We start from the raw sequence: 22,536 nt of genomic DNA on the forward strand, positions 1-22,536 counted from the left end.
ACAAAACAAAACAAAAGAAAAATCTTGGGTTGCGGTATATGATAAATATCAACTAAAAGAGCATATGAGTAAGTGTTAAAAATGGAAAAGGAGCTCAAAAGGTTGAAGAAGTTGGGCAGTAGCAAGAATGATATGATAGAGTATAAATTGGTCCATGAATGAATGCAAAGTGACCACACTAGTGACGAGAGTTTTAGCCATGGGTGAGTTAAATTATGCTGGAAAAGTAAGAGAAGGGTGTTCACAGTGCGCATATATTTTATGGCAGCAGCCAGCCACCCCTCGCGCTGATTATGCAGCAAAAGCAACAAATGTTAGTTATGGTTTGCCAATGCATGTGACTAAAGCTTGGTTTGTTGAATTTTAAATGTTAAAATGAATGACCTTTCATATCTGGTTAAGATGGCTTCATGGTTTGTACTGAAGGCTATAAATCTATTTAATGATGTGATGTGCAAGGAAGAGAATATATATACTACTTACTACTGAGAAGGGAAACAGAAGATTAAAATGGTTTTTCCAAGCAGAAAAGATTATCATTAAGACGAAAAAGCAGCTTCCTCTTTCACCGGAGTCCAACCTAGACGGCTGATGTTTTGTTTTGGATTCAGCATTTCAACTTTGACGTGAATTGGAAAAAGAAGTCACGGGGTTCTGGTGGGCTAAGTGCGGTTTGGCTCTGCAGTCCACGTAAGAGTCCCATTTTAATGCTCCTCCTAGTTTTCATTAAACCTGCTTTCTTCTATCTTTCCTCTTTCTCGGTTCCCTTCCAATTCCATAAACATAAGAGCAAGGACAGCCCGCACCCGCAACCCCAGCTGTCTCCCTTTGTTTTCCCCTCTCTGTTCCCACTTCACACCAAAACACTCTTGAAATTACAGAAAGCCAAGCCGAAGGCCTCGTACGTTGGTCTAGTTCTCTGCCTTTTTGCTGATGAAACTGCTCTAAACCAATATGACTATCGAGAAAAAATATCTGGATTGCGCGCTAGTCCCAATAGGGATTCTTTTAATGTTGGCATACCATCTTTGGCTTCTCTACCGAATCGTCAAACATCCCACCAAGACCGTCATCGGCGTCAACGCCATCAACCGCCGCTTCTGGGTTCGCGCTATGATGGAGGTAATTGGTAGTTCTTAATTTTCCAATATTCTTGACCATTTCTTTTCCTCTTTCTTGAATCTGATTTCTCAATTCTGGTATATATAGATATAGTATCTAATTAAACCCTTGCATGCATGGGAAAATGGATGTAAAAATTAATGGAGTAGTAATTTTTTTGGTGCAGGACGTGGCAAAAAATGGGGTTTTGGCTGTGCAAACGCTGAGAAACAACATAATGGCATCGACGCTTTTGGCATCGACGGCGATCATGCTGAGTTCCCTCATCGCCGTCTTGATGACAAGCAGTAGCGGTAATAGATCGTCTTGGTTCATGTTTGGAGACCGAAGCAACCTCGCATTTTCCATCAAGTGTTTCTCGATATTGGTTTGCTTCCTGGTGGCCTTCTTGCTCAACGTGCAGTCCATCAGGTATTACAGCCATGCCAGCATCCTCATCAATGTGCCTGTGAAGAAGATGTCCCAGCATCAGCGCCATCACCATCTTACCGTTGAATACGTTGCCACCACCGTGAACAGGGGCAGCTATTTTTGGTCTTTGGGGCTACGTGCGTTTTACTTCTCGTTCCCTCTTTTCTTGTGGATCTTTGGCCCTCTTCCTATGGTTTTCTGTTGCATTGCCCTCATTTTCATGCTTTATTTCCTCGATGTTACCTTCCAGTATGGGCGGGCCGCTGGGGTCGTTGATGAAAATGGCCACAAGGATGAGGAATCAGGGGGTTCGGGTCGATCGTAATCCTGTAATTTCGTATAGCTAGGAATATAGGAAATGGTTGCGTCTGCCAATTCGTTCAATCCAAGTTGAATCGAATTGCATTTCATCATTATGGGAAATAAGGTTGTTAACAAATACCGGCGCATACGCATTTTAGTTTTCTATCCTAATCATCAGTAACGAACACGGTTTGTTATATCAGAAATGGGTTTTCAGCCTTTTCACATAACAAAATGTATCCAAGGAGAATCGTTCGATAAGAGGAATGAAAATTGAAAGGTTGGTTTCTTCTATCGTTATGGATATCACTTCCTTTGGGAGCAATCCCTTTTTCATGCTAAGAATTTGCTAATTACACACAACCAAACAAATACGATATGCCGTGTTATCCATGAAGCAGAAACGAGCTACCGAACATTATGGTACCAGCTTGCTGTCCTTTTTTGTGTCCTAAGGCAGTTATGCCGTCCTTTTGAAGAATTTTACCTAGTTGCTTATCAAACAAATTATTCCAAAGCTATTTTTATTCACTTGGCCACAAGGTCATCATGAACTTGAATTTACATTCCGCGTAGATTGAACGATATTGAGGCCCCAAAGACTTACATGGCTAAATACCAATATGCCCTAGTGCGTCTATCTTTATTTTCTCAAATTAAATAAGAACAAAGACTTTTGCCACATATACATAATGGTGTTTTCCCTGCACAATTTCTAGGATTGATCATGATGAAATCGAGATGCTTACCACGTAAAAATCTTTTCAATCTATTCCACTGTGAAAGTCGTAGTTGCTCGATGAGAAGAAACCTACTGCCAATAGAAGTTGACGTATTTCTACGGGCAAAAACTTCAACAAATCCATAAGAACCTCTTCAGAACAACAGAAAATATACACAAGTAACTCAAGTCTTGCATTGCTAAGTCATGTATGTTTTACAGTTTCAATCAACCAAGCTAAAAGCAAACTGAGACCAAAGAATAAATTATAACAAAGAGCTAATCTTCGCTTCATCAAGATAAATAATTGTACACAAATACCTCGAATCTCTAGGTATGCTGATCTGAGCTGCTAAGCATGATCTAAAGAATCTCCACCTTGACATGCTTAGCTGTTGCTGACAAAGCTTGTGATTCAGCTTCTAGATATTTACAGCCTAATATTTACAAATGGTTCTTTCTTTTCATGGAGCTGGACAGTGATGATCATCAATGTCATTCCACTTTCTAAATGGTTGCAAATGTGTGAATAACACTTTCCTACATAATGCACAAATCCTCATGCAATGATTGCAGGCAAGAGAAACTTCGTAACTCCTACAACCACTAGATTCAGCAACTACTATAAGATTTTGTGCATTTTAAAGTAAGCTTACAAGCAACACCTAGTACAGACTACAGACCAAACCTGGTGGAGAGTCAAAACAGTTGGAGGATACACATTTGTTTTAGGGATGCTATATAATAAAAAGAAAGATAAAATACCTTGATCCCCTTAAGTTTGGATCGAAATTACACGAAGGTCCATTAATTTTCGAAATGGACACTCCGCCTCAAAACTAGAAACACTGTTAACAGAAATAATAAAAAGACTAAAATGCATTCTTTTTTTATTAATTTAAAATTTTATTATTATATTTTAAAAAATAAAAAAAATAGGAAGCACCGATTGGTGCTCCCCAGCACCCCAAGAAAAGGGAGCACCGGCAAGGGAGGGGAGCACCGGTGCTCCCCTTGGGAGCTCGATTTTGGGCTCCCTCGGTGCTCCCCAGTGGAGAGCTTTTTTTTTTCTTTAATTAATAAAAAATAATAAAATTATATAATTGTAATTATTAAAATTAATCAGGGGTAAATTTGTCTTTTTATTCTTGCCATGTCAACAAGTTGACAAAAATACTAATCGTTGACTAACGGCTGAACCTTCGTGTCTAGGAGAAAATATTTTTTTCAGACGAAGTGTTCATTTTGAAAATTAGTAGATCTCCGTGTAATTTCGATCAAAATTTAAGGAGGTCAAGGTATTTCACTCTAAAAAGAAACTACACTTAAGAAGGATATATTGTTATATTCAAGTTTCTTCAATCAATGATTTCTCTATGCACATATATGCTATTGTATAAAGAATTATGAAAGAAAAAATTATCGACAAGTGAGGAAGCTATTCTGAAAATCAACAAAACAGCATCAAGCAAAAAAGTGCCCATAATCATACTACTCTTACCATTCATGTCTGAACATCACTTAGTTTTAACTTAAGCTTCATGTTTCCGGCTTGAACTACTATTTCTTCCTTATATGTGTCTACTCTTAAAACCGTTGCTCTCTTGCCGAGGGATGAAACATGCACCATATCACCAACCTTAGGAAGCTCAGTAATTTTTTCTGCATCATGAACACCAAAGGAAAGATTTACTGATAAAAACTCAATGACCGTTTCACTGGTCTTAGCTTAATGGAGCAATATTCTGGCACAAAGAGTTTCAAAGATAAAAAGCTAACTATTTCAAATCGGCAGAAGAAAGTTTTGTCTGCTTTATAAATGATACCTGATTGTGGTTGTTTAATAACTTGAATTGAGGATGAACCCATATTGGTACTCCGCTGCTTGGTTTCAACTGATGTAGCATGCTTGTAATTACTTGGTAGTGTATGCTTGCTTGCTTTACTGAGTTGGGATTGTTTCATTGTGGATGTACGAAGCTGCTGTACCTTTTTGTGAAGGGTAGATCGAGCCACTGCTGCAGCCTCAGATAGTACTTTCATCATCTTATATCTTTGATCAGTGCTAAGATCCTTGAGCTTTCTTCTGGTGAGCAATAGCTTCTCATGAAGACTTCTTGACAGCCTATAATCACAAGCAGAACAAAGACACTAGATAGAGCATCCACTGGCTTGCAATACATGTTTAGAACTCTGTAAACCATAGCAGCAGCCTTATTTATAGTAATTATCAACTAAAATTAGCAAGCAACTTTTTCCATAACTTGGATAAATGCTACATTGACAAACTTTTTCTATCTGTCTACGATCCAGTATTCCCTGGCTATGGGCATATCACATAGGAGACAGTAAATGGACCTTTAAATTTTCCTCTTCTAGTTAAACATGGAAAGCAAACAAGACAATGTGGGTTAAATGCATGCAGAGTTGAACCCCAGGCATCTTCTAAAAGGAAGCACATCACTAAATTATTCGGAATAAGAATTTTTCTATACTTTGAAAAGAGAACGAATGTAAAATGTCAATGTCAAAATAAGTTATAAAAAGTGGAGGTTAAGAACAATGACCTTGAATTTATTAAAAGTGAAAAGCGGTCTTATTCAGGTTGGCCAGGTTTATGCATTCTTAATTTTGGAGAGTTTAGTATACCGAAAGCTGATGGGTAAATATGTAACTATATAGCTATATTATTTTAGTTAGACTAACTCAGAGAGGATAAATATGTAAATAGCCATCAGAAAACTCATCAAAAAATTAAAAAGACTACGTTATCAGAACATAGCTTTTATAGATGCTGAGCAATTAATTAAGGTGACTAATGATAGAGAACGGTTATCCTCACAGCCTTCTAAATCAATGGGCATAAAAAATTTAATTACATTGGAAGCTCATGGTTTCACATCCAGGAATCAATTTCAAGAAAAAGATACATACATCAAATAATGCCGAGACTCATGTTTATGCTCTTGAAAACTTTGCTTGAATATTTCCATATCTATTATTACCTGCATTAAGATATGCACCAAATATTATAAGGAATACTTATGATGTAGGATGAGAGAGTTCAACAATCATTCTCAACTACACGGTATATACAGGTCCTTGAGAAAAGTTCCCTTTTCAACATTCATAAATCAAGGTGTCCATACAACCGGGTAACCAAGTTATAGTAACTTTCAGTAAAGCAAAGTAGAAAATAATAGTTGCTCAATCCACAACCTGATACTAGCAGATATCAGAACTTAACTAACAACAAGCAAATTGCACTCAAGCATTTTCTTCTCTAAAACATAGAGTTCGAATCCCCTTTCTCCAAATAAAAAAAAACTAATAACAAGCATGCTATACGTGTACTCAGTTACCTCATCAATCTCCGCACTAGCAGCACCATATAGCTCACGAGCATTATCAACAACTATGCTGGGTACTCCCAATCTTTCAGCTATATTGATTGCATTTGAACGACCTAAGACAATTTGACACTGCCTAAGTCACATCAAGTCTCAGTACAACAACACAATGATATTACTCAAAAACCCAATAACCAGCAGTGCCACAGGAGTAATACTTGGCCTCAAAAAACTTTGGTGCAAGACACAGTTGACTAGCAGAAAACAGTCCAAGAATCAAGCAACTCATTGTTCTTGGTCACATATCTATGATGAATACCTGGTACTCCCCAGAGAATCTTGTAAGTTGGCTTCAAGTTCTCGTCATCAAACTCCATGCAAGCATTTTCAAAGGCATCATTACTGCCAAAGATATATAAGATCAATAATTTGGTGCAGCAGCACAATTCTTAGCATAAATGCAAGAGCCAGAATATAGTTAACAACACATCTTCCATATGAATGAGTAGAAACTACAATAACCATAAACTTGATCATAATTAGATTTCTTCCTCAACTTAGATATGTCAATAGACTGAACTATGCAGTGCAAGAAATACATCTCCAGCTAGCTACTATGTATACCTGTATTTCAAAGTTTTAAGTTCTCCATGATGTGTTGTAGCTATTGTCAGCAATGCACCAGTTTCAGCAAAAGATTCTAGTAGAGACATTCCCAATGCTGCTCCTTCTAGGGGATTTGTTCCTGCGCCAACCTAGCAGATAGAAAAAGGGGTAAACTCTGTTTTAGATTTGTTTGTAACTGTGAAGTACTTTTCTTCTCTTCAACCTCAGTCTGTTGATTGAGGTAAGTAATCACAAAATGCCTAATTGAAACATACTTCATCTAGTAGCACCAATGATTGACTTGTGGACTGTGATCGAATTTCCTGCAACACAAATACTTAAACTGCATCAAGAAATTCTAATCAGGGCATTCTGTATGTGTATTATTTAATCCCCAAAACAAAAGAATTCCTAGTTGGCAATAACTGCCCAAATTCTAAAAGGAATGAATCAAAGTCACCAAGCTATTAATCTTAGGAATGATGTCCAACCAGCTTGAAGTCTACAAGGATGACTTTGCTGGTGCAATGCTTTACACTGAAGCGAGCAAGACATTTTGAACTCTCCAAGAAATTGGTTGTGCTCTACCTGGCCATTTTATTGACTCATTTCAAACAAGAAGAGTAATAGAAAGTATATCATCCTTACACTAATTTGCTTCAAGTGGCCAGAGAATGTAGACAATGATTGAGACAAGGACTGCTCATCACCAATATCAGCAAAAACACTATCAAACCAAGGAATTTTTGCAGATTCTGAAGATAAAACATGAAGACCTGCAACATTAAAGAAACTAGGGTAAGGTTATGCAATATAGGAAAATAATAATTTTCCAAGACAATATAACAGTTAAAGCGAATGACATTACTGCTCAATGATGTTCATCGTAAAACATATGCAATAAAATTATATTAATATTCACCATAAGTATTAAGAGAAGACTCTGTGTATCCAGCAAACTTGGTGTATGGTTTGAAACTTTAATGTTGTATTTATCTTTTGCTTCAAAAGTGTTTCAGCACCCTTGATATACTTGACATATAAACACGTTTGCATAAAGGAGTATATGCAAAACATTTAGAATGAAAAGTTTGGCTAATACGTTAATAACTACACAAGCATGGAGCATTGTTATAATTCTGACACCTCCATTTAATTTTCAATCGATAAACAAATCATCGAGAAAAAAAGAACAAAAACATGTGAACCTGATTTTGCCATTATAGCAGCCAATCCAACTGTCTTTAAGCATATAGTTTTACCGCCAGTATTAGGGCCAGTTATGACCAGTACTCTCGTCTTCTGAGCAATAAAAAAATCAGTTGGCACGGGGGGAGCTTCTTCTAGTGCTCTAACCTGGCAATCAAGAGAATAATCTTCTTGAAACTGAATGCCAACATGATTGGAGGATTAATAATTTAGTCTCTGATGATACTAGCAGCTGATGGATAAAATTAAGTAATTAACTAATTACCTGCATTTCCAAGGATGAAAGATCTATATCTGCTTCTCCTTTGACTGCCATATTCTCTCCCTGCAGTTTTCTTCTCCTGATTTCCTAAGGCAAAAGACAGTAAGGAATAGAAGAATAGATAACTGAAAGTAATTGAATGAAGTTGACCACTAGAAACTAATGAGTTGCTTGAGTAAAATTTAGTGATCCAGCAATCTCTTGTGCCAATTATTGTAAATAAACAGCATGTGTAAGAATTGAGGACCCAAAAGGAACAAAAGAATTCAATTTTAATAAACTTATATGAAATACAACAATTCTAGCCAGTATTTTTTAAGACAAAGTAAAAGTTCAGGACAGCAAAAGTTAGCAATATGTTACTAACAGCAGTAGCATTGCGGACATCCTTCCGAGCCATGTGCAGCTTTTGCCTATGCTGCTGAAGTAATAAAGGATGATAAGCTTTAGGCAGATATAAAATCCATTCTTTATTGGAATTTGATGCCTGTAAAGTATTGTCCTTTGATCTGTAGGATTCAGCCATTAAAGGTCCATCGATGTCATCTGGCAGGAATATATTGGGATATGTCCCTCCAAATGAAAGACTATAAGTTGCACGAGCATAAATCTAGATGTCAAGAAAAAAAAACAAAATAAAAATGGAATAATCAACAAGTACAAACAGAGTATTTCATAAAAAATGGACAGAATGTCACAAAATGTCTATCAGAAAATATACTTGTTTTGGTGAGGTAGAATAGTTTCTACTTTGTAATGACCAAATAGGTCTTTCCTCACAGTTGGCACTTGGCATGCACACGTATCTTTGGGGCATTTTTTAAAAAAAAAAGAAAAAGGAAATCATTTGAAGCTAGCATAAGGATAATATATCCATCATAAACTAAATCTGGTACATTTTACAATGTTCCTAAAGCGCTTTAAAAGTTCCATCATTAGAACCAACAAAATCTTATCTAAACTTTTCTAAACATCTTTTTTTCTTCACCTCTTTACATAACAGCAAAAAATGAACCAAGAAGAAGTAGCAAAGAAGCAGGCACCTACAATATCCAATCGAATTGCACTTCTCAAGATCTTTTCAATGTCATCGAGATCCATTTGTATCTGTATAGATTGTGGCAACACAAAAACATGATGAGAGATAAATGACAGTCGGGATAAGAAAAGTAATTTCACTCGTTAAAGCCAGCAACCTTTTCTGTCACCATCAACAGCACGTCTGCCTCAGCCTTTTCCACTAATGCTCTCGCTTGTTGTAACTCATCATTCAAAGGAACAGCTGCAAGTGGCTCTATAATACTTCCTAGTCCTGAACCACTAGAACCATTTATTTCCTTTCAAGAACATGATATTAAAAAGGTGAGCTCCCATCAACAGCTCATGGGTATAAAAGCAATACAAGGAGAACTGGTCTTCAAAAATGTTTTGGTATCTATCCAAAAGAATTGACAAATCAGGAAATGTTACAATTTTAAATCTGAATTAGCTACAGTAATACAAATTGATCCATCTCTTAATCCCATGATCCTTCTGGCTATCAATTATTTGTCTTGAAATGTAAATTACTTGTACACTTTTTGAATCAACCTTGTTGGAGAAGAAATTCTAAGTAACACATAATTTTCTACAACCAATATTGAAGATTGAACTAAATTTTCTTTGATTCAAGTTCTGCAATTGATAAGAAAGGGGGAAAATGAAAAGGTAATCTTTTGATAAGGGTTTTCTGCTTGATTCGTAGAATAATAACAAACTGAAGGTCCATAAATAACACTCTTAGAACCTTTTTGTTGAATTGGTTAATGGAAGTATCATCCCTTCATCCAAATATGTGGTTGACCCTGTCTTCTTGTGCTCAATAATACAAATTTATCATGGTATGACCATGCCAAGCAGTAGCATTTGTAACACTGAAGGCACAAGAGTGGGCTAAACCTTTTCACACCACAGCCAGACATATTCGCATGCACATTAATTAGTGAATTAAGCAACAAATTTATGCACCTGGACAATAGAAGACCCTTAAAACTCATCAATTGATCAGTCCCTGATCTTATACACCATCTACCGTCAATAATACTCGCCTCCTGAAACAATAGCACAATGGCAGTTAGGATAACAACCATGAAGATTGACAAAGCACACGTTGGTAATCAAATGAATCTTACCAGAAGGGATGCCTCTTTTGTATCATTTCTAATTAGATTTTCCACTAAGTGATGCAACTGAAGAGAGAAGCAATTACACGGTTAAAATAGCAAAGTAGAAAAAAGAAAACTCAAACCAACATTTTAATTAACCAAAAGATTTGTGGAAGCAACACTGACAAAGCAGTAATGATACCCTTATAAACAAAGATTTAGCACGTGTAAAATCATTCCTTTTCCTTGAGTATGAAATGAAGCATACTGGAAAAACAGAGAACCCAAGGTAGAGGTGGACCAAACAACTCCTAGAGTGTATGACCTTAATAGAGATGAATGCAGGTAAAAGTATTCGTGTTAGCTTACTGCATTGCCTACGTAGTCTAAGGGCTTAAATCTTAGCCAAGTTTAATAATATTTCTATCTATTTTATTAGAAAGATGTTTAACTTTTATTTATTTCTCATTCTTTTTGAGGGGGTTGGGAACAGGGACGGGCAACAACTGAAAGATGTTTAACAAAAAAACTGGTTGTTGCCATCAATATACTGCCTTTACTCATGCAAAGCCTAAATTGAAAAAAAAAAAAACAAAATAATAGCTGCTCTGGAAAAATCTGTATATGAAATATCAGCTACTTTCCAACACAAGCATCACTGGGGTTTAATAAGGAAAAACCAAGAAATTTCACCTTTCGTTCAAGCATACGCACTTGATCACGTGCTTTTTTAAGGGCAGAACTCTGAAGGAGAGTAAAATCAAGATGAAATAAGACCACTGGGATATGATTGGAAAAAGGAAAACTCTTTCTCTGTATTTTGTTTCAGGAATGTAACTTTGAGGCAAAAGGAACAAACCGCAGAGTCTTTAACAGTGCCATCTTCATCTATAACTTGCTGAATCAACTTAATTATTGATCGATTTACAACCAGTTGTGTAATCTACAAGCAATTAAAAAAAAACAAAAGAAAGTAAATGTAAATGTAAATATGCATATGCATGTGGAGAGACGATGAAAGGCTGAGCATTCCAAAGGCAGTTTACCATTTCACTAAGAGGTATGAATTGTTTATACCAATCAGAGTCTTCCTTGATTGCGGCTTTTAAATTAAGCTGCAATGTTTCAATAAACTGTAGTAGAGACACAAGAGCCATTGCTTCGTTTGCATCTATAGGTAAGCCCCTCCGCGCATGTTTGATGGCAGATTCGACCTTTTCAGAGACAAAAATAAAAATCCGAAAAAAGTAAAGTTAAAAGAAAAAAAAACAAAGGAGTGAAGGAAAATTACGAGAGCGAGGTCGACGGAAGTCAAGTCCAAGTTGAAAGAGCCATGGTTGTGCATTAGGATTGCGGCATTGGTTTCTTGTAAAAGTTTCAAGCTCTCTTGGAACGTTTGATCGAGAGACCAAAGCTTTGCCTGTCAATTCTCAATTGTTATTTCAACAAGCAGAGGTAAAAAAAATAATAACTGCTGATTTATCTAAAGGGAAGGGGAAAAAGAGAAGTGAAAAACCTTAGTGGCTTGACGACCCAAGGATGTGCGGGCAAAAGAGGCGACGGAGTTGCAGAGTTTGTCCCATTCTAGAACCCTGAGAGAGTCGTACTTTACTCTGGATTGATTATGGTCTCCAATCGAGGATGATACTTTGAAATAATCGTTCCTCTTTCGGATTATACCTATCCGGTAACCACAAATGGTGCCCAGCGCTGCAAAGAGTGGCATGCTGTCCACTCTCCGACTGTTACGACTGTTACCAATGGCGGGATGAGGATTGGGATTCAACGGCCTCCTAACTCCTAAGCTCGAAGCCTTTTTATCCGTTATGATTTTAATTGCTGGGTTGAAAGAAGGTGTGGGAGAGGGAGTCACGTGCCATGCCCGTGTGCTCGATCACCGACTTCCGGCTCACATGGGCTCTGTCCAGGCCTTTTCTGGCCCAAACCTTGGACCGCTAAGTCAGACCTGTTCAGGCCCACTCCTAAACTTCTGACTTTTATATTAAAATAATAGTATATTTTATGTTAAAATTTTTAAATATATGTTTAATTTATCTAAAATAAAATAATGATAATTTTAAATTAATTTATGCAGATAAAATAATAATTCAAATTTATTCAAATTTAAGTTTTATTTTAAAATATTTAACTTACACTTGAGTCAAAAAGAATCAAATTTATAAATTTAAAATAATATATAAATTCGTTGACAGATTTATTTTTAATGTTTATGATGATAACACATATGCCATCATCCAAATATTGTGAATGTTCCATTTGATTTTAAATTTTAAGTAAATTAAAATAAAATCGTTATAATAAGAGTATAGTAACAATAATTTATTTACCACCTTATTGATCATGTTATGTATGGACATGATCCGATTTTAATTGTTACAAACGTCCCAGCAGTGGTAGCAATGAAGCTGACCACGAACCTCAATACACGAGGGTGATACAAATACAATCCAACCTTCCAGATAACAATTTTTGAAGTATGATGAACCCGCTAGGCTCTGGTTTCTGCGGAAAACTATCCGCGATCACAGAGTGACGAGAGGTGCATCATTTTTATCTTCTTCCTTGCTTGGGGCAGCTATTGATTTGTCAGCTTGGGTAGCCTCAACCTCATGCTCAGCATTATTGGCAGCGGCTTTAACGTCGTCCTCTGCTGGCTTGGCAGTCTCTGCAGAAACTAAGTCGGCAGCAGTAGCAGCATTTGAGTCAGAGGACGAGTTTTGAGCCTCCTTTTCTGGTTCAGAAAGATCTACCAAAGGTTGTTCATTCTGATGCTCACCTCCATCAGTGTTCTCCTGCATTCATATGTTGACAACAAAAGAATATTAGTATGAAATAACAATACATTCCTGTTCACTTGTAAATTCTCTGGTTGTATGCATTAATTGAAACTCAAGGTGTTACCTGAGCGGCGGTCTCAAGCTGAGCCTTCTCAGGGCTGGCAGGAGCCTCGACAGGGGTGTCAAACTCCTTGGGTCTGCTCGCACAGCCTCCCATTATTGGTCAGGAATTTTTGGGACGATTGGGCGAGTCTCTCTGGAGGTGGTCGGATTGTCTTTTTTCTAATATGCCTTCAGATTCAAGTATACTATTGAGGCTAAGGAATGGAGGCAATGGAAGGGATTCCATAATATAGGCAGAGCAGCTTCTAATATTTAGCAGACAATTTCGGGTTAAAAGCTTAATCTGGCAAATTGGTTTTTGTGGCCTATCTTACATTTGACCTTGTCAATTTGTATATGGGCTAGACAGCATAGTTCTCTCTGGCGCCTTTCCTGCCAGGGTGATGGTGACAATTATGTAGCGGTTGGAGTTAGTTGTGGCAGTTATGCCCAGTGGAGTTTTTCTTAGCAGATCAAGATTTGAAAACCAACCTGGTCGTCTTCGGCCAATTCCGCAACGCCTTCCCGCTTAATACAAATGTTTCACTCACCCCAAAGGCACCGGCTTATATTATTCAAAGTTTTTCATACTTGCGTATAACTGGTGCTTACTCAACGCTATGCATGGGTTAGTTTCATTTTTTTGAAACCCTTTTCATTGGAAACAAGTTCAACTGCCAAATGGGACTAAGTTTACCGCAATACATTGTATTTATCAGGTCAAGTTCGTTGCAAATACTCACTTTGTGCGTTTAATTTGTGAGCAAAATTTTAAGTTAAAGGTTTCAAATTCAGATTTATGTTCTGAGGAAAAATTAGCTTTTGTTGTAGTCTAAGATCCAATATATCTTCATATATTGAAAAAATAACATAATATATTGCAATAATTAGTATATAAAATATCCAAAGAAGAACATTAAAGGACAATAGAATAATAGAATATTTGCAACTGGATGGCTGATTGATGAAGATAACAAGAATTCAATTTTGAATTTTGAGATTTATAGAAAAATCAACTTGTATATGCATTTTGTTTACTTTTATTCCTTGAAAAGGTTGCTAATAGGTGTTGATAAGTACTTACTAAAGTTAATGAAAATATTACTTTATAAAACATTCTTTTATTTAATGTCCTGTTTTCTCTGAATTCAAAGAGGAACAATGCAATACTTAAAATATTTCGAGTACTTTATTTATATTTTTCCCTTCATCAAATTTTATTGATAACAAGCGTAAAATTGGAAGATTTTATGCTAAAAACAAAAAGTATAGTATATGTTTTATTGATATGCAAATTAACTACGATAATATTCTAAAAAAAATTAGTGATGGTAATATCCTCAGAAAACTTTTCAAAAAAAAAATATCCTTTGAACCATCATAACTATTTATTATAAAAAATAATTATTTATATTTGTATGAAATAATATTTTAAAAAGTATTTAAATTATTTTAAAAAATTTAAATAACTTTTTATTCATCTATTGCGTTTAATCAAATTTATATATTTTTAGTTTGAGTTATATAAACCCTTATGATTGATGTTTGATTAAATATCATTAGTCAAAGTATCATTTGTTATTTTATACTTACATGCCGTTGATGTGGAATGCAAAAAATGTCACGTAATCATGTTAGTACAATGTAACATAAAAATGACATTTTGACTAACACTTAATTAAACATTAAGGGTTTGTTTGATTTAAAATAAAAATATAAAAACTTGATTAAAGGTAATAAAAAATAAAATTTTATTTAAAATTTCTTAAATAGTTTAGGATTTTTTAAAATATTATGTCATATTTTATTTCCTTAAAAAAAACTCATAATACTGATTCTAACAATTTTTTCTTCAAAAAAGTAATTTACCTATTACTTATGTACTCTAAAAAAGAAAAAGAGAAAATAACAGAATAATAGATTTTTCTCTTTTCATGAACAGCTTAAGAAATTATTTTCATGATAATGACATAAATAAATACACAAAAGTAAAATTATTTTTATTGTTTTTCATAGTTGAAATAAAATTTTAAATTTTTAAAAGATTTGGAAAGATTGAGTCATATTATGTATTCAATAAAGATTCATTGTTCAATTATTTGAATTAACCAAAAATGAAAATAAAAAAAATCAAGCAACCCCCTCCAAAAAAAAAAACATAAAAACCATGATGCAACCAATTGTCGGTGTAAACAAAATTTCACTTACATCTTTTATAGTTTTAATTTTTGTCTAAATGACATTTTGTGAATATTTTTTCTCAATTAACACTTTATGGGTAATTTATATTCTTAAATGAGGCTAGATGTCAATTTTATCTTGTAAAATTATTAAAATATTCTCAATTCAAAATTAATTTATTTATTTATATTTAACGATATTTTTATAATTTTATAAAAAAAGTTAATAATATAACATCGAATAGAAGTTGAGAACAAAATAACATGCGAAATTTACCCTAAATTTTTTTTGACCCAAATATACTCTAAAAGGTATTTTTGTTACAAAAAAATAACGAGTAGTCACTTTTTGGTTAAATCTTGCAATAGCAGCCGACCAAATCATTACAACTTGTTTCAATGTACACTAGTATTGATTATTGTATAACAACCGTTCAAGGTTCTCTTATAGGCATCTCTACAATAAAAGTGAGAAGAATATACTAGTACACTAATTTTTACACGTGGCGTGATGCAAGCCAAACATATGAAGTGGTTTAACACGTCGGTGGTGGCATCGATAATCGAAGGAATGCCTGTAAACGGCATTGTACAGCTAAGAAGAAAACGGAAACGGTAGGAAAGCATTATAGCCATTAACGCAAAATAAATTAGACAGCTTTGGCGGCCTCTTTTTCTTCTCCTGTTAATAATTATACTTAGCATTATGTAAAGGTTCATTATAATTCTACGGAGTTTTGGGTGCTCGAAGAAACCGCCGCTTTGACAGCTTGACGACAAAGATCCCCTTTCCTTTTCTTGTCTTCCTCATTCCTCATTTACGTGCATGTAAGGGAAATTCGTTGCTTTCGAGGCAAGGATGAGGCCTGGATTTCCTGAATTCCTTTCTTCTGCCCACCCTTATTTCGCTTCGTCTGAGTCGGGAAAGAAAAGAAACACAAGGCCAGCTTCCCTTTTCCATTTCCCAAAAGGAAAGCTCGCCTTCGCTGTTAAGATTCTTATAAATCGTTTTATCCATTTCGCCTAGAACCCATTATCGAGTTTGAGATCAGTCAATCAATCAATCGTGGCGATGTCGTTTCCAATCCCATTCCATAAATCCGCATTGTCGCTGTTGCTGCTGCTCCTCGTCGTTCTCTTCTCCTCTTCCTCCACCAGCGGATCACAGCAGCAATTATCCGCCACTCGATTGCGTTCCGAGGCCGATCCATGCGACAGTACCCCCCAACCCAGTTCATGTCCTATCAACTGCTTCAGGGCTGACCCCGTTTGCGGGGACGATGGAGTTACCTATTGGTGCGGCTGTGCCGATGCTCATTGCGCGGGGGCTAAAGTTGTCAAAATTGGATTTTGCGAGGTTGGTAATAGTGGTGGAAACGGATCTTTCCCTGGTCAGGCTCTGCTATTGGTGCATATACTTTGGCTCATTGTTCTGGGCTTCTCTGTTTTGTTCGGCCTCATCTGATTTTCCCTTTTTTTCTTTAACAAGAACAAAGAGAGCTCTTTTTAAATCGTCAGTTTTTTTTTGAAAGTTACGGATGACAAGTGTATACGTGAGCATTTATGTAAGTAAAGCATTAGATTTTTCATTTCCTGTCCATCATTGTTACTCTGTTCATCTCTTAATAGTTCAGTTCAACCTTGTTTCATGTCTAGTTGTTTAAGAACTAAGATTTTTGCTAATTCCTCTTTGTTTTATAATGGCGTTTTAACTTGTGAATAATTGTTTTGATACTATCATGATTGTGAATTGCGATGAACTTCACGCTTCTGATCATCTGGTTGTTGGAATCCATCACAAGTAGCTTCTATTGCATTTGGAATTTTTTTTTAAGTAATGCAGTTCCGGCTTACCATGAAAACAGTTTCCTTTTCTGGATTTCATTCACCCGACTTTGTGGCCTAGAATAGGACCAAATCCATTCAAAGTATAACAAGTGAGAACTTGCAAACTTTTTCCGATATTCTATTATATGCGACTGTATGTGTTATCATTGGCAACAAACCGAGAGTCGATCTTAGTTGGATTAATGATTCAGAACTGGGATTTATGCTAGTGTAGCCGATTGAATTATACTATGTGTAGGTTGTTTAGATATATTTATACATGTTCTATGTTGAGTTTGTGAACATTATTTTATTTCGATGGAAAACAGCTACTACATCATTTTTGGTTAGCACTCATTGCCGTGAGTCTGCAGAACAGAACAGAAGCCATGGTTCATATTGTGTGGCATTGGCAGGCCGTCGATGTTGTGACTAAAATCTCTTGTAAATTTAAAAATGATAGTTTTTTTCCGAACAATGGCCCAACTCCCAGGTCTTTTCCTTCGGCCGTGCAGCCCATGTCACTTGTACTCCGATTATGCGCAAGAGTTTTAACTGCAGAGAGATAAGGGCAACGCCAGTGTCCTGAAAATGTTTTAACCTTCATTGGATTGGATTCTCGAGGCTGAAAATGGTATCCAGCCTATATTACATGGCCGCTCTAAACACTTAACAAATGAATGAGCATCCTATTATCAATTCTACAATCGCCTAAATCCTTTGCCTTTCTTTTTCAAATATTCAGAAACTTTTAACTAAAATCAAAGTAGTCCCCATGCAACAGAGCCCAGAAACACAATCTGGTTTCACTTAATTGGTCTTTGGTTAAATCAGTTTTATTCTTTTTCCTTGGAGCTCTGAAGTGAAAATCCTGTATGACCAGCATGATTTGTAGCCATCGTGTCCACAACTCTGGGGTTTAGGGTTTCGCCTTCAGTTTCTCCAGAGGGACCATCCTTTATGGTTCTGGATATCTCAGGGGAAATGTTTACATGAGAACCATCAGTAGAAACATTGCTGACCAGGCTTTTGTACATAGTGAGAGCTTGGGCAATCATGTTGGCAGGGTTTGCAGCAGAACTAGGAAGCAACATTGTTGTGCCCTAACAAATGAGCAGAAAGTGCAAGTTCAATTCAAACAACATGATAGAATGAATAAATATTGATAACATTAAAACTCGGAACACAAGTTTGAGATCTTCCTTTCACCTCCTTGGCAATATTACTAAAGGCTTGAACATATTGCTCTGCAATCCTCAAACTTGCTGCCTGCAAAAGAGACCATAATTTCAAGTCTTATTTTTACTTAGAAATGAGCATGATAGCAGTACCTCTCATCTAAAAATGACTCCAGCCTTAAAAATTTACAACTCATATACGACCACAAATCAGAAATGCTAAATATAACATAGACTTTTTCCTTTAAATAACAAATTCTTTCAGGAATAAACTCAAAGAAGGGTTTTCTCTCTCTGAACCTAATGATTCTCTCCTACAGCACACAAAAATAGACTAAAAATAGACTATCTCCTAAGATCTAGACAAAGTTGTCCAAACAATTAAATCAAGTTTTTAAGATTAATTATATATGCAAAATCCAAACAACTAAAGAGTATCAAGTCATTATACAAGTGCAGACACCAGGAACAAAGACCGCTTAGGCATAGACTATTTGAAATTTATAAGATTCACAGTGAAGCTAACATGCTTAAGAACTTCCGTCACATAGAAAGTCACGATACCATAAAGGTAGATACGGAAATATTGTTTGAATCATCCTCTAATAGTTTCAGGTTGGACGGTATAATATAAATATAGAACTCAACTTTCATGCACACATTTGACGACAAAGATGGAAGAACCTCACCTCGACTCCACCACTTTCTTTTAGAGACTGAGATACCAAGGCAATTCCTTTAGCTGTAGCTTGTGCTCTAGCAAGGATGGCTTCCGCTTCACCTGATAAATGAATGTTTTTAAGAAGGAAAAATAGAAGACGTGAAGGAAGAAGTGACAAAGCCAGAACAAGACACAAGAACAATAAGAAATCCGTGGGTTGCTCAATCAGTTTGGGTTGTCCGTATGAGAAGGGTTCATGATAAAATAAATAGTCAAAATTAATCACCCACATCAGCTTCGATTACCAGTTCAGATAAAGCTCCATCATTTTTTAACATAATGACTGTTTACAACTTGATAATCACTAACCTTGTGCTCTGTTAACTTGATCCATTCTTGCAGCTTCAGATGCTAAGATCACAGCATTTTTCTTACCATCAGCAATATTTATATTGGCCTGTCTTTCTCCTGGTAGAATTAACTTTTATGAATAAATCACGTCACCAAAATCAACTATTACAAGCAGATAGCATAGTGTGATTAGATGGTGGTACTTAAAAAAGGAAAATAAAAAAAATTGGAAATTACTGCATTACCTTCAGATTCAAGAACTTGAGCTCTCTTTTTACGCTCTGCTTCTGCTTGCATTTCCATAGCCGCCCTCACTCCACGTGGTGGAGATATATCCCCTGGGGATGAGAAGGAAGTGAAGTATATAAGAAGGATGTATTGGGAACATAAACACTAACAAAAAGGAAGTATTGGCTAAAACGACCCATACTTATCTCATAACGAAGACATTGGAGGCCCCAGTCTTTTGCAGCCACATTGATGGCCTCCTGCAACACTCATGCCATTTCAAGAAAATCATCTTCTTTTTTTTAGAGGGGGGTGTGGGGGTTGGTTTCCCAACTTTTTTTGGCACTTCCAGAATCATTTGTCAGTGGAAAATTATCACAGCATTTAACAGACTAGCTAAAATAAATATAACGCATCAGGCATAAACTTGTGAATAGCAGGCACAAGATTGCTATTCACAAGATTACACACAGCGGTCAAGCATGGTAAACTAATTGATCTACATCAACCTATCCATTCTACTGAGGAAAATTTTTAACTCGACATCACTGGGCAAAAACCATCAAAGTGATACCTTAGCCTTCCCATAGAAATAAAATGTGTGAAAAGATATAAGTTAATCAAATGTTAAATGATAAACAGCAATATCCAGCCTCCAAATTTTAATATATATTTCACATGAAGCCTAACATTCTTATCCCAGATTAAAAGTAAACAAATTGTAAATAGAGTTATTCACAATGCCTCCTCCCAAACTGTTGGCACAAATAGTTACATTTAGCTCATATAAAGAGATACAGAAGTGGTGTAGACTTGTAGAGTGCCTCGGCCTATCTTCCACTTTTCCCATTATTGCTCTAGAACTAGAATTTTACTCTGAACTCAATATATTCTATGCTAATTTAATAAAGTTAAATTTCAAAAAAAAAAAATGGAAGGAGAGAAAGAAAACGAACCACAATCTTTTCGTTGAGAGTGTCTCTCTCTTCAAAGGTCTTGTCGAGGGTAATCTTACCAAGCTCGCTACGCATGGTTGTTTGTGCAAGCTGAATGACGGCATATATTGGGTGCTCAACGCCATAAGAGGCAAGCGTGGGGTCCACAATCTGCAAAGTTCCGAAGGCAAATTATATAGACCAAACACTGAAAAATCGAGCAAATTGCAAAGTAGACAGGGGAAGAAAGACCTTGACATAAAGAACCCCGTCAATGAGAATGCTGACATTGTCCTTGGTAATAGCAGATTGGTCAGGGATAGGAATAGCCTCTTCCTTGAGGGAATGAACGTAGGCAATTCGATCCACGAATGGGATTAGGAAATGTATTCCAGACGGCAGCGTCTTCACATACTTCCCGAACCTTTCTATCACGTAGGCTTTCTTCTCCGGTACGATACGGACGCCCCAGTTAACTGGAGGCGTAATTTCATAGCTAGAAATTGAACAAAAAGTTAGAAATGGGAGTTGAATTGGTTTTTTTTCTTTTTTTTTGGCATTTTAGAATAGAGTATAAATATAAAATTTTAAAATACCTGATGCTAGGATCGCGACCAGCGCGGAGGTGACGAACGGCAATGGCGAACGGCGGAGAAGAGAGGCGTGGAGAGGAGGAAGAATGCTGCCGGATAACTGAAGTTGAGAAGGAGGTTTCCTGGAGATATCTAAGAGTCCTCACGGCGTTGTTCAGGGAATTCACTCTCCACATCTTATTCATTTCACTCTTTCTTTTTCTTGCTCTGTATTTCGGTTTTTTAGGGATTGACTTCTATTTCTGTGCTTTCCTTTTTGTTTGTTTCTCGGCAGATTCAAGACGGCCCGGGGGGCGTAAAGCCCTAGTAGAACCTTTGAATTGGAAATCAAAATCTTTTTCTCCAAGTCTCACTGTCCGTTTTTCACTCCACCGTTTTCCTCCGACGAGGAGTTAATGGGCCTTACCTGACTCTTTTCTTAAAAGTCCAACCCACAAGGTTTTCAGCCTCTTCAAAGCGCTCCACCTACCAGCAGCAATAATTTTTTAAATAAATATTTTAAAAAAATTTTAAAATTATATTAAATTTTTAAATATATTTTTATTTTTATTATATTTAATTAAGTTATTGTATTTTTATTTTTTTAAATAAATTTTTATGATTAACACTTTATTAATTGCATTAATTAAAATTATATTTGTCATTTCTTATATCACGTGATATTAAGTAAATAAAAATGTTATATAATCATATCAGTATGTCATATCATCATTTATTACGATATGTTAACATATCATATTAATATTATATGATATAAAATAATAAATAACAATTTAACTAATAATAATCATCAATAAGAGTTTTTTTTTAATAATTTATAAATTTTCATTAATAATAAAAAGTGAAACATTCTTTTCGAGTGAAACATAAACAAACACTTTAAAAAACCACAGGTATATCTATCCATTATTTCCTGATAAGACTGCATCCATTCAAGCACACAAAAATTCGTTACCTAACTTTACAAATAAAATCCAGATAATTGTCCCTTAAACTATACAATTCCTTAGAGCATTAACCAACTTTTCCTCACAATCCTAAAATCAAAACCCTATTCCATCATACAATTATTTAATAGCCTTTCCATGCAAGTGAGTCTTCCAAACTTTTGCACAAACAGTACATGCCAATAGTGGCCTTAAATTGCTTAAATTGCTCCCATTGCTGCTCATCTTATCCAAACAGATGCCTCATCAACTCAATGCTCCAATCCCATTTCTCCTCTTCCCATGAACCAAACTTATTGATGTAGCCATTTTTGTTATGTGATAAAACATAAATTCGAGGAAAGAGCTCCATCAAGATGCTACTCTCAAGCAATTAAGCCACATATCTTGCCAAAAACGTTTACACAACTCCCATCACCTACGATCATCTAAAGATTGGACTTAACCTGTATGAAAAAATTGTCAGTAAGGGATAAAGGTTAAAGAATATTGTTTTGCACTCTCGAATACCTCCTATTCCCTACTCTATGTTATGTAGATACAAAATTTTGAGCAAATAGTGGGCTTGTTTTTGTATTTCTTTTCCAAGAAATCTAAATCTAGTAAAG

At 35.8% G+C, this 22,536-nt stretch overlaps 5 protein-coding genes across 8 annotated transcripts; 2 read left to right on the forward strand and 3 right to left on the reverse strand.

The window, feature by feature from the left end:
- The first annotated feature begins 95 nt into the window (after positions 1-95).
- LOC110409380 (TRP-like ion channel protein (Protein of unknown function, DUF599)) lies at positions 96-2,130 on the forward strand. Its single transcript, XM_021418707.2, has 2 exons — positions 96-1,122; positions 1,289-2,130. Exons 1-2 carry the CDS (start codon positions 955-957, stop codon positions 1,856-1,858), a joined length of 738 nt encoding a protein of 245 aa, XP_021274382.1. The 5' UTR covers positions 96-954; the 3' UTR covers positions 1,859-2,130.
- A 121-nt stretch (positions 2,131-2,251) lies between these two features.
- On the reverse strand, positions 2,252-11,934 carry LOC110409354 (DNA mismatch repair protein MutS, type 2). 4 transcript variants are annotated; one of them, XM_021418686.1, is made up of 21 exons: positions 11,645-11,934; positions 11,420-11,548; positions 11,175-11,342; positions 10,988-11,071; positions 10,822-10,872; positions 10,156-10,212; positions 9,992-10,074; positions 9,181-9,304; positions 9,032-9,091; positions 8,352-8,594; positions 7,988-8,071; positions 7,722-7,869; positions 7,162-7,289; positions 6,789-6,836; positions 6,532-6,662; positions 6,227-6,309; positions 5,920-6,023; positions 5,492-5,562; positions 4,384-4,682; positions 4,059-4,219; positions 2,252-2,674 (listed from the first exon to the last, which is right to left on the reverse strand). In XM_021418686.1, exons 1-20 carry the CDS (start codon positions 11,852-11,854, stop codon positions 4,062-4,064), a joined length of 2,463 nt encoding a protein of 820 aa, XP_021274361.1. In that variant the 5' UTR covers positions 11,855-11,934; the 3' UTR covers positions 2,252-2,674; positions 4,059-4,061. The 4 variants fall into 4 exon arrangements, with proteins under 4 accessions (XP_021274361.1, XP_021274353.1, XP_021274344.1 ...); XM_021418678.1 differs by lacking the exon at positions 2,252-2,674 and adding an exon at positions 2,704-3,163; XM_021418669.1 differs by lacking the exon at positions 2,252-2,674 and having other exon boundaries at positions 2,704-4,219.
- A 519-nt stretch (positions 11,935-12,453) lies between these two features.
- LOC110423850 (proteoglycan-like protein) lies at positions 12,454-13,234 on the reverse strand. Its single transcript, XM_021438256.2, has 2 exons — positions 13,051-13,234; positions 12,454-12,941 (listed from the first exon to the last, which is right to left on the reverse strand). Exons 1-2 carry the CDS (start codon positions 13,141-13,143, stop codon positions 12,672-12,674), a joined length of 363 nt encoding a protein of 120 aa, XP_021293931.1. The 5' UTR covers positions 13,144-13,234; the 3' UTR covers positions 12,454-12,671.
- A 2,601-nt stretch (positions 13,235-15,835) lies between these two features.
- On the forward strand, positions 15,836-16,963 carry LOC110421815 (uncharacterized). Its single transcript, XM_021435498.2, has one exon. It carries the CDS (start codon positions 16,281-16,283, stop codon positions 16,671-16,673), a length of 393 nt encoding a protein of 130 aa, XP_021291173.1. The 5' UTR covers positions 15,836-16,280; the 3' UTR covers positions 16,674-16,963.
- A 655-nt stretch (positions 16,964-17,618) lies between these two features.
- LOC110412996 (uncharacterized) lies at positions 17,619-21,311 on the reverse strand. Its single transcript, XM_021423678.1, has 9 exons — positions 20,985-21,311; positions 20,641-20,884; positions 20,410-20,559; positions 19,656-19,713; positions 19,471-19,563; positions 19,244-19,342; positions 18,903-18,994; positions 18,245-18,304; positions 17,619-18,138 (listed from the first exon to the last, which is right to left on the reverse strand). Exons 1-9 carry the CDS (start codon positions 21,164-21,166, stop codon positions 17,872-17,874), a joined length of 1,245 nt encoding a protein of 414 aa, XP_021279353.1. The 5' UTR covers positions 21,167-21,311; the 3' UTR covers positions 17,619-17,871.
- Positions 21,312-22,536: the final 1,225 nt, after the last annotated feature.

This window comes from Theobroma umbraticum, unplaced genomic scaffold (assembly GCF_002168275.2).
Source record: "Theobroma umbraticum cultivar Fairchild unplaced genomic scaffold, ASM216827v3 scaffold_30.0, whole genome shotgun sequence".
Classification (NCBI taxonomy): Eukaryota; Viridiplantae; Streptophyta; class Magnoliopsida; order Malvales; family Malvaceae; genus Theobroma; species Theobroma umbraticum.